Source organism: Monodon monoceros, unplaced genomic scaffold (genome assembly GCF_005190385.1).
Source record: "Monodon monoceros isolate NGI ecotype Baffin Bay Population unplaced genomic scaffold, NGI_Narwhal_1 Super_Scaffold_13, whole genome shotgun sequence".
NCBI classification, from domain to species: domain Eukaryota; kingdom Metazoa; phylum Chordata; class Mammalia; order Artiodactyla; family Monodontidae; genus Monodon; species Monodon monoceros.
In genome coordinates, this window is record NW_021703769.1 from 10,784,921 (window position 1) to 10,796,738 (window position 11,818).

The 11,818-nt window shown below is 50.1% G+C and overlaps 1 protein-coding gene across 2 annotated transcripts in view; it reads right to left on the minus strand.

The window, feature by feature from the left end:
- BCAS4 (breast carcinoma amplified sequence 4) overlaps positions 1 to 3,938 on the minus strand; it is a 60,667-nt gene extending 56,729 nt beyond the window's left edge. For both annotated transcript variants that reach the window (XM_029219275.1, XM_029219274.1), the window contains exon 1: positions 3,665 to 3,938. In XM_029219275.1, coding sequence (XP_029075108.1) covers positions 3,665 to 3,844 — 180 coding nt within the window. In that variant the 5' untranslated portion in view covers positions 3,845 to 3,938. The remainder of the gene's footprint in view (positions 1 to 3,664) is intronic.
- Between the last annotated feature and the right edge of the window lie 7,880 nt (positions 3,939 to 11,818).

Consider the following 11,818-nt stretch of genomic DNA (forward strand, 5'->3'; position numbering starts at 1 on the left):
TCTCTCTCTCTCTCTCTCTCTCTCTCTCTCTCTCTCTCTCTCCCTATTTCAAACCAGAAAAAGAGACAAAGTAAAACACAAAAAGCTGGTTGGACAGAAAAACCCAAAGGCACTAGAAATAGTAAAATGCTCACCTGCCGACTCATCTCAACATGCCGCCCTTCAGCGACTCCTCGATCCGGGGAGACCGTACAAAATCCCAACACGGTTTCTGCCCCCTCACTAGCCCCGCCTCCCACAGCTCCCCCTTCTCCCTGCTGCTTGCTCTTCTATCCTGGTGATCACCCTGCTTCATCCCACCCCAGGATCTTTGCCAGTTGTTTCCTCTGCCTGGGATGTTTTCCTCCTACCTCTCAGCCTGGTCAACTTCTATTCATGCTTCAGAGCTCAGCCTAAAATAATGCTGCCTCAGGGAAGCCCTCCCTGAACACTCCCAGACAAAGTGGGGTCCCTCTGCTAATCGCCCTCCTGGACCTCTGTGCTTCCTCTTCCCTGCCCATTCCTAAGGGGTTACCACACGGGTCTCAAGCTTTCTTGGAGAGGCCTTCCCCACCCCATGTCTCCCAGACACAAAGACACCCTCTATCACATCACCCATGCCCATGTTCTCCATGGCATTCATCACAATTTAGAGGTTTTGTATGTTATGTGTTTACTGTCTGACAGTCGGGCCATGAGAGTGGGAGCCCTTGTGTGTTTCACTCCCCGCACACGGCAGGGGTTCAAGGTGTTGAACGAGGAAGGCCCACTTCCCTAAGAACCCCAGGACACCCCTAGGACTGGAGCTGGCTGGTCTGAGACTCCTACTGCTCCATTTAAAAGCCCAAAGTGGCCCTAGGACAGGGGCTGGTACAGGAGGCACTGGCTGCCCAGGCCTGTTCCCAAACCAGACTTTCCCTTTCCAGTTCATTTGCCCATCTGCAAACAGCTTCAGCACGAGGAACTGCTAATGCATTAAGCTTTAGGTAGAGGCTGCAAGTGACTCCACCCTGGCAGTTTTTGCTTCTTTGCGTAAATAAACTTCAGCAAGAGCTCTAAGTGGCTTTATTGCCGCGTGGAGCTACAGGGAGTTTGGCTCTTCATTACGGCCATTACAAACGAGCGTGAGCCAGCCTGCGTCTGAGTTAGAGAGAGCCCTTTGTGAGCAAATGAAGTTAATACATGCAGCTTCTCCTGAAGGCTGTCCCTAGTCGAGACAAGATGAGGCTGGGTTGAGCCGCTGGACACAGTGACACCTTGCTGCTGAGAGCAAGGGGGAGAAAGAACACAAAAGATGCTCAGGTTACTTAAACCCTTAAGCAGGTACCCAACCTAAATGCCCATCCCTGGGGGTGTGGTTCAGAAATTACAGGACATTCATAGGATGCTGCTTATTCGGTGAGGGCCTCAGTTTTCAGTTATGAAGCTGACATAACGTCCTAGCCACTGGGTCACTGCCAGGATGCAATGACATAATCCATGGACAGAGTGCAGCACGCTGCTGGCACATAGTATGTGCTCAGAAAATAGGAGGAATTATTCTGAAATGGTGGGACACGAAGAAGCCAAGGAATGATGAAGACCTACACTCTCTGATGCAGAAGCCGCCAGTGTCTTATGACTATTAAGTGCTTAAAACGTGGCTGGTCCACACTGAGATGTGCTGTAAGTTCAATCGTCCAAGCCTGATTTTGAAAACTTACTTCAGGACTTCCCTGGTGGTGCAGTGGTTAAGAATGCGCCTGCCAGTACAGGGGACACGGGTTTGAGCCCTGGTCCAGGAAGATCCCACATGCTGCGGAGCAACTAAGCCCGTGCACCACAACTACTGAGCCTGCACTCTAGAGCCCGCGAGCCACAACTACTGAGCCCATATGCCACAATGACTGAAGCCCCTGTGCCTAGAGCCCGTGCTCCACAACAAAAGAAGCCACCGCAATGAGAAGCCCACGCACCGCAATGAAGAGTAGCCCCACTCGCCATAACTAGAAAAAGCCTGCACGCAGCAACAAAGACCCAATGCAGCCAAAAATAAATAAATTTATATATATATAAAAGAAGGAATCACTAAATAAAAAAAAGAAAACTTACTTCAAAGAATGTAAAAATCTCCTTAAATTTTTTTACACTGATGACATGTTGAAAAGATATTTTGGAGACACTTATTTTAAATACATTGAAACTTGTAGATCTAAATCTTATAGTGTTTAATGTCAATTAAATCTCAATAAAACTGGAAAAAAATATATTGAAACTAATTTCATCTGTTTCTTTTTCCTTTTTTATATGGCTCCTAGAACATTTAAAATTACATGGATGGGGGACTTCTCTGGTGGTCCAGTGGTTAAGACTCCAAGCTCCCAATGCAGGGGGCATGGGTTCAATCCCTGGTCAGGGAGCTAAGACCCCAGATGCCACGTGGCGTGGTCAAAAAAAGAAAAAGAAAAAGAAAATTACATGGACGGCTCACATCTTTGGCTCAAATTATATTTCAATTGGACAGCTCTTATAGATACATTCTGACATGGAAATATGTCCATACTATTTTTTTAATTGAGATATAACTCATATACCATAAAATTTACTCTTTTAAAGTGTACGATTCTGTGGTTTTCAGTGAATTCACAAAGTTTTGCAACCATCAGCACTAACTCCAGAACTATTTCATCACTCTGAAAAGAAGCCCTATACCTTACTATTAAGTCACTCTCCATTTGTCCATGCTATTTTGAATAAAGAAAAGCAAGTTACAGAACATTATTCTAGTATCACGTGGGTTTTTTGGTAAAAATTAATTATGTATAATTATTAGTATATATGCATACCTACATTTGTAAATGCATTTTTAATATGTTTGGAATGATGTACACCAAACTGTGCAAGATGGTTATCTCTGGGAACTAGAATTGAGGTGAGAGAGAAAAAGGAGAGGGTGCTTACCCTTTATTTTAAATACTTCTGTACTGCTTCTGAGATTTAAAGAGAGAATGGCTTGACTTTCTGGCCCTACATAACTCCTGGTGAACTTCAGTGAATGACTTTCACGGCACTGTCAACATACCGGCTTCAGCTGGAAGATAAAGAGGCTAGCTTTAGATCTACTTTTTGTTCTGTGCTTTTAAAATAGAAAGAACAGCCAGAGATGAGGTATTTTCCCTCCTAGCAACAGAAGCGTACCGAGGCCGGCAGCATCCTCGCACAGACGCAGCCTGCCCGCCTCCTCCCGGCATGTAGCATCAGCTCAGAGCAGAGCAGGCCGAGCGCCGGGGCAGGGGCAGGACCGGGGGTCAGACTCCCCCGGGGCCCAGGCTGGCAAAGGGCAGCAGCTCCGAGCGCGCCTCAGTCTGGCATCCCGCAGGATGCCGGGGGTGGGGGGGCGGTCTCAGGTAGGGATGGGAAGCGAGTCTGGGCCCCCGAGAACCGGGGCTGGAGGAGAGGGCGGGCGCGACCTGACGCGCATCTCTGCGCGACGCCAGCCACCGCCCCGCAAAGGAGGGACCCCCTCGGACCCCCAGTGCGGGTCCGGAGCCCCAGCGCCAGGTACGAGAGAATGCTGCGGGGAAGCCGAGGCTCCGGGTCCAGCGCGCAAGGGGTCTCCATTCGTCCACTCCTCTCCGGGGGAGCGCGAGCCCTGGATCCCGCAACCCCAAGACCCGCCTCCCCCACTTCCAACCCCGTCCCCTACCTCGGCCTCGGGCTCGGGGGTCAGGAAGAGCGCGAGCTCGCGCGCCCCGCTGCGCACGGGCTCCGGCCGATCGGCGTCCACGAGCAGCATGAGGAGCGCGGCAGAGTCCAGTTGGCGGCGGCTGCCCGGGAACCCGACGCCGCGTCCTGGCCTCGGAGCCCCGCCCCCGACCGGCTGCATGCCCCGTGGCCCGCCTGGCGAAGGCGGGGCAGGTGCGCACCCAGTGGCCGCGGCCCACGCCTCCCGGAACGCCGGGCCGAGCGGGCAGCGCCACCCAGTGGCGCGCGACGCTCACTACGCCCGGCCCCGCACCACCTGGTAAACGATTCTCAAACTCGCTTTCAGATTGCAATCACCTGGGGCTCCTTCAAAACTTCCGAAGTCTGACGGCCACACACAACCTTTAGGGTTGGAACCTGGGCATCAGTACTTTTTATGTTCGCCAGGTGATTCTTACATAGAGCCAAGTTTGAGAACCATCGGTATAGACCACCCCTTTTCATTGGAATCCGGTGGAGCAGCGGTTCCAGCTCCCACAGCACTTTAGAATGCCCCGGGGAGTTTCTAAAAGCCCGGAAGCCAGGCCTCACCCCAGGCCGATTCAGCCGGAATCCCTGGGGGTGGGGCTTGGGCATCAGTTGTTTGTAAAGCTCCCCGGGTGGTTCCAGCGTGCATTCAGGATAGAGAACAGATATCTTAAGAGGATCCTTTCATTTAAAGACCACCCCTCCCCGCCATCACCCCGCCCACAGGGCCTCTCCTAGGACAGCATCTTGTTTGTGCCAGTCCGAAAAATTAGGGAAGTCGGGCGTAGCGATCCTCTTCCTCCCAGGGGCAGCTTTTAAAATAAGCTCCCCAGGGAATTCTACAGCGCACTAAATTGGACACAGCCCCGCACCCCTAGGAGGCTAATCTAGACCCCTTAGAGGCTGAAGAGGGTGGGGTCCAAAGCAATGCTAGTGAGGGGAGTTCTACAAAAGGTAACGAGGTATAGGGAAGTCTAGCGGTCTCATTTTTCCTATGATGTCTTTTAAAATGTTAAATTCGTTTTTAAAAATCGGGCTGCGCTTAGGGCTGCAAATAAATATACAGGACTCCCCTCACCCTCGTCCTGTTAAATCTTAATTTATATTTTATCTGACAACCTTAGGTAGGGGGCGTGAGCACATGCTTGATTTGTCTTTTGGGTAATACATCACTGTACAGTTCCCATTTCCACAGCTTCCCACTGCTAATTTCTCGACATCGCCGCCCAAACATTCAGGCCTTCAGGCCAGAGTAATTTTCTGGAAAATTCTTGGCAAAGACTTGGGCCTCAGGTGCTAAGGAAAAGGATTTAATAGGAACTCACTGAGCCCGCATGTGGCCATTCATTACTATGCTGATGCGTCTGATGCTCAGAGCCCTTCTGTATCCCACACGCACCCAGAAACCCAGCTCCGACCCTCACCCTTACCGGCTGACTGGGGCCCTCCCTCGGAAAAGCCCAGAACCGGCCTCAGATTAGCCACAGTCCTGAGCACAGCAAACTTCCCCTGACGGACGAATTTCAGAAACATAATGCTAAGAAAAAAAGGCAAATCGTGAAGGCTGTGTAGGGCACGCTGCCATTAACATAAAGGTTTTAACACATGTGAAACCGCACTATATATTGTTTATGGATACAGACATATGGAGTAAAAGTGTAAAGCCGTGCATGGGAGTGATGTACACCGCATTCAGGAAACGGGTTACTCTGGGGTGGGGGAGAGGAAACGGGGGAGGGGTTTCAATTATATTTGTAACGTTTTATTTCTTCTGTTGATGTTTGTTATAGTATTTAAACTTTTAAAATGCCCAATATGACTCACTGGGAAAAAAACAAAAACCAACAAAACCCTAGGATATTAGCTAAAAGTGCTGCCCCGACCCCCTTTCCCTGGAGATGGGGGGTCCGGGAAAGAGATCTTCGCTCTTCACCAGCCTCTCCGCGATTGCATACCCTGGGCCACGCTGGCTAGCCAAGAGTCATTTTGTTTCTAGTCTTTTTTTCTAGATGTAATGATGCCTTAGAAACATTTTGCTTAGAACACAGATGCCCGGAAGCCCACCCCCCACCTTTCGGAATCGCAGTCTTTGGGGCGAAGGGGAGCTGGGAACAGCTTTTAAAGCTCTGCCGTTGACTGTGATGCACGCAGCACCCCGCAGGCTGAGAAGAGCCCCTCTCCGGTTAGTCCAGCTGGCTGTAGCCAGGGACCCCCGTGGGAGGCCGAATTAATGATTTTAAACAAAGAAGATGAATTTTTAAACAGCCTCCCCGGCCTCTCACAGGCGCTTGGGGTGACCCTGGGGCAGGCGGCAAGCCCGAGGCCTGGAATGCAGCCCGCCTGGGCCGCACCCTGCCCAAACCAGTTTGAACCAGCTGTGGGGATGGAGCCGTGGCGCGTCCCCACGAGCTCCCTCTGGCGCCCAAGACGGGCTCAGAGCGGCTGCTGCGGCCTCCTGCTCGGGAGTCCTCCGCGGGGCCAGGCAGCCGGCTCCCTCCCAGCCGGAGGTCGGGGCGCCCGTGGCCGCCTAGCCCCGAAGACCCCCCCGGGAGCTGCAGTGGCCCCCGGCTGGGCCCCGAGGCCACACAGCCTTCCACCCCCGCACCGCCGTCCCATCTGGCTTCACCTCCAGCTACAAAATGGTTGCCTGTCTGTGTCTTTTCAAGGTCACCTCTGTCAGCTCAGGCCTCAGGCACACAGGGTTCTAGGTGCGCATCGTTCCCAAGCTCGGCTGCGCCTTGGAAACTTCCAGAAAATACTGTCGCCGAGACCACTCCCCAGTGATTGGGATTTAATTGGTCGGGGGCGTGGCCTCGGTTGGGGAGGTTGAAAGGATGCCCCAGGTGATTCTGATCTGTGCTGCTCCAAAGCTGCTTAACTCCGCGGGCCGTTTCTAAGGCCCGTTGGTCTCATTGGGAAGGTGTCCTGAAAGCTTACTAAGTGCCAGGCTCTGTTCAAAACTCTTCACAGAGACGCCCGCCTTGAATCTCCTCCACACCCTGTGAGGCAGGGAGGCTCTGCTGATGCCCCTTTTAGAGATGAGGAAACTGAGACACGGAGAGGTTAAGTCACTTGCCAGGGATTATAATCAGTCAAGGGAAGAACCCAGGTCCTTACCTGCTCCTCAGGCTACACTGCCTGTTGCAGGGAAGCCTGGCACTGGGAAAGCTGGTGGCTGCCCTGCCCCTCTGCCAGCCCCCCCTTTTCACTGCCCTCCCAGAGCACCTGTAGCCACCTCTCTTCCTGCTCTTAATTCCCCAGTACTCACCAAGTGAAGTTCAAACACCTCCACCCCCCAAGCCTCCCTTGCCAATCTGTCTACTGCTTTTCTCTTTGAACCCTAAAATGCAAATGGGAGCCCACAGAGCAGAGCCAGGGCCCGGAGGAGGTAAGAGAGACACTTGGAGTACAAACTGTTAAGGGGGTCTCCCGGTCAGGATTGGCCCCAGGGAGTGAGAGTCTCCTTTCGTTGTGTGCCCTGGGCATCTCGCCTGCCTCACCTGAGTCCTGGCCCTGCCACACAGCCTGCCGTTATAGACCAAAGGTTTGTGTTCCCCCAAGTTCATACATTGAAATCCTAACCCCAAGGTGATGGTCTCAGAAGGTGGGGCCTTGTGAATGGAATTAGTGCTCTTAACAGAGGTGACCCAAGAAGACCAGGCTGGGGTGTCTAGTCCACAGGAAGATCTGTGCCCCCATCACCTTCACAAAGGTTAACTCGAAGACAAAGGAGCTCTGCAGAAAAAATATATATATATACATATATATTTATATAAAAGAAAAATATAAATATAAAAATATATACATATAAAAGAAAAATTAAAAAAAATTTAAGAGACCCCAGGAGAACTCCCCTGCCCTTGCCACCGTGTGAGGACACGCAGAGAAGTCAGCCGCCTGCAATCCGGAAGCAGGCCTTCACCAGAACCTGACCCTGCTGGCACCCTGATCTTGGGCTTACAACCTCCCGATCTGTGAGAAATGAATGTCTGCTGTTCATAAGCCACGCAGGCGATGGTGTTTTGTTACTGCGCGGCCCAAACGAAGGCATCTGTAGGTGTGTTAGATTTGCACAACGTCGTGCTTAAATACCTGCATCTTTCAATGGTACCTTTTACAGTTCACACGTTCAACTGTGGCTTCTCTTGAAAAGAAAGGGAAGCTCAGGAAACCGTGGGCCTGCCCTGCGGCAATTAGGAGCTGCCCCAGTTTGCAGTCTCCCCACCCACTCTCTGACCTCTTGGTCTGTGAAAGTGTCTGGGTGTTGCTTCCGGGATCCCCTGAATATGCCAAGTCTGCCGGGCTCCACATCGGCGTCCAGCGTTTCCGTCTGCCCCTGGGCCCACTGCCCTTCCTGCCTTCCACCCAGCCTTCAAGGTCGCTCTTCCAGGGCCTTCTTTCTGACCCCCAAAGAGATGAGCCCTTTAAGCTTACCTTCTCCCTTCGGCTAAGTTGAAAGTAAGGCCACCATCAGACAGAAATTTCCTGGAGGACAGAACACACGTCTCGGGCGTTTTGGGGGGCTTGCTGTAGGAGTCCAGTGGCTGCCTTTGCACCTAGAAGTCAGTCCTCAATAAACACATTCATCTAAAGTTTGGAGTCACTTTCCTGCTTAGTGTCTCTGTTTCGCCACCAGCAAAATGATGTAGAACAGCACCCCTCTTGATAGAAGAATGGTGAAAACCCAGGTTTTAAAAGCATTTTCCTATCACAGTTTTGAAATGATCTCTCTATGGTAATAAGAGATAGCACATCCCCTTCGTTCCCTGTAAAAGAAAAGCTTCTGATTCTCCTCAGGCATTTGATCCGTTTTTCTCTGCACCTTCTCTTTCCACAACAGAGCTGCACGAAGGGGCTCGTAGCTTTGGAGGCAAGAGGCCAAGCGTCGAGACTCAAAGTGCTCCCTATGTGTCGACGTTTGGCTTTCCAGCTAGAGCTGCCCCGGTCGTGGAAAGTGAGGGGAGAATCCTGGGTTTAGAGGAAAGAGGCATTTCCTTCCCCCTCCAGCTACTGAAATGTGGGTCCCAAGCTGTTTGTTCTGCCTCCGTTTAAACAGACCCTGGAGGGAAAAGACCCTACCCAGCAAGGTGTGAAGTGGCCGGGCTTCCATTACCCAGGCAGGAGCTTAGCGTCTTCTGTAAATTCTCCTGCAGGCTCAGGCAGTCCTGGGCGTTACAGGCCCACCACCCCTAATGCAAAACCCTTGGGGCCAGACATGTTTCAGAATCAGAACTCCTGGGTTTAGAATGTTAACACGGAGCACATAGGACACCCGAGGTGACAACTCCAGGACGAGTGGGGCAGCACCCTGTTATCAGACTTCGTATTTCTCAGTAGAATGTATGAATAGTCACCTTATATGAGCTCATTAAGGGTCTTAAATAAATCTCATGCCAGTCCGGCTCAGGTTCTGCTGGTCAATGCATTTCTGCTGGCCCGATGGGGAAAAAAGCGAATGGTTTTCAGTTTCCTGGATTTCAAAGTTTCAAAAAAAGGAATTATGGACTTGATTTTCTGTTTCGCAGTTGGGAAAACTGAGGCTCAGGAAACTGTGGCCCAGGCCCACGTATGTAACTGCGTGGAGTTGGGTTTCAAGCCCATGGCTCTTTCATCTATATCACACTGAGATGAATCGGAATACGTCAGAAGATGTTAGAAAATAGTTAAGTGCCCTGGTAAAACAGTATTCATTAGACTATTTGGGACATTGGAATATATTTGTTTCTTGCTTCAGGAAGCTGTATCTCTATTCACTAGGATTCAAAGGCCCTTAAATGTCTTTGGAGAACAGGGTATGGCATTGTGTACACAGTAGGTGTTCCATAAAAGAGATCCTGCTCTATATGAAACCTGCAGGCATATCAGCGGCAAACAATAAGCTGAGAGGGGCCCCTGGTTATAACAATGGCCATCAGCAAACACAATGAAATTTAGCAGAAAAAAAAGAAAAAAGTATTTACTTTTTTGAGGATTATTGAGCATGTGGGAAACCTCGTCTTCAGCAGTTCATGTGACAACCACAGAGCATTTTTTAATTGATTTTGAGTTTAGCTTAAGATATTGAAATAACACAGCTGCTAAAGAGCAAATGAGGATGAGGATGCATTAACTAAAAAATACAGAATGCAGTGCAAAGAGCTAGAAGTGGACTGTCTTCTGGCCCCTGGAGGGCTCCTGCTGGGTACAGAATGTACCTCTGGGAGGGAACAATGCACAGTGACTAACAGCACAGGCTCTAGAGTCAAACTGTCTGGGTTCCATCCACCTAAAAGCTGTGTGACCTTGGCGGAATGACTTAACTTCTCTGTGCCTGAGTTTCCTAAACAGTAAAATGGCATGATACAACTTCACAGCGCTGCTGAAAAGATTCAATGAGACAATCTACATAAACTTCTTTAAACACTGGCTGGCATAAAGTGCTCAATAAATCCTACATTATAAATGGAATATTGACAAACTAGAGTGTTTTCAAGGGAGGACAAAGAAGATGGCCAGATAGATAATATAGCTGATGGTGGCAAGGTTTTGGTCACCAAGAATGCATTTGATAAATATCTGTTGAGACAAACTGAACATAAAGTCAGTTTATGACTGATTTTATGTTCATGTGATGCTCACGTGACCTTATGACATGTAATGACAGTTTGAAGGATCAGGAGCTGTTTTGCCGGGAGAAAGCTTGGATTATCTAAAGGAAGATCGCAAGGAAGGGGTCGATGAATTCCGTGGGGCTGCTGAGAGAAGAACGACAACTGAGCCAGGGACACGAAAAAACAGAGAAACCCCACCTGCCTAGCTGTGCAGAACACCACTCACATAGACAACGGGCGTGCATGGCGTCCCCTGGAGTTGTGTGGAATTCTAAGATTCCAGCCCACTGGCGTACATCACATAATCCCCGAGTATGGGGGGAGCCGGAGGATCTGATGGGTTATCATTCCCATGATAAAGTTACTGATTAGTTGACTTGGAGTTAATCAAAAGGGAGATTATCTTGGGTGAGTCCGACCTAATCAGACAAGCCCTTAAAGAGGCTCTTGAGGTCAGAGCTGGAAGGAGTCAGGGAGGCGCGCCCCTGCTGGCCTGGAGGAAAGCAAGCAGCCACGCTGTTGTGTACCCCTCTGGGGGCCGCGGAGCAGCGAACAGCTGGTGGCTCCAGGAGCCCAGGGCCTCAGACCTACAAATGCAGGAACTAAAATCGACCTGAATGTGCTTGACGTTGGATGTGGACTCGAGCCTCAGACAGCCCCAGCGGCACCTTCACTATAGCCTTGTGAGAGAGACCCTGAGCCATGGAGCCGGGTAACTGTACTGAGACTCCTGACCCACAGAAACTGAGATAACAAACGTGTGTCGTTTTAAGCCTCTGAGTTTGGGGGAATTTGTTAACACAACAAAATAAAACAAGTACACAGGTATGACTAAAGGGAAGCGGACTTCACCTTAAAGTGAAGGGGAAAGTTTCCGAAGGTGAGTTGTATGTGAATAAACAGATGGGGTCTCCGAGGGGTGAGGCTCCACCTCGGGGCAATTCAAGCAGAGTCGGGCCGTCTCCTCCTAGACAGGGACGGTATAGACAGGGTTTCTGCTTTGGTTGAAAATTCACCTCTAGATCACTGGTTCCTAAACTTGAATGTACCAGGTGAATGACGCGTCACCTGGGGATTTTGGTAAAAGGCAGATTCTGATTCAGCTGGTCTGTCCAGTCATTCGAAACCGCTATTCTTCAAGAAATGTGAATTAGAAGCCAGAAGAATTTCCGATGGTCTCGGAAATTTCTTTTTTCAAGTATCTTCTTTCCAAGGATACAGTGTGACAGCAGGTCCACTAGATGTTAGCTCCATGAGGTCAGGAACTGCACCCTCTTGTTCACTGCTGTGACCCCCCAACTGCCACAAAGTCCAGATTGGCACAGTTCATATATTTTGAATGAATGGGGTTTGTGAATCATTTTTTAACAACTTTATTGAGCTATATAGTTCACATACCATACAGTCCCCCTGTTGAAAGTATACAGTCAATGGTATAGACTAAAGTACATACACAGAGTTGCTAACACTACTTAGCCATTGCTCCCCAAACCTCCCATCTACTTCCTGCCCAGGCAACCACTAATCTAATTTCTGTC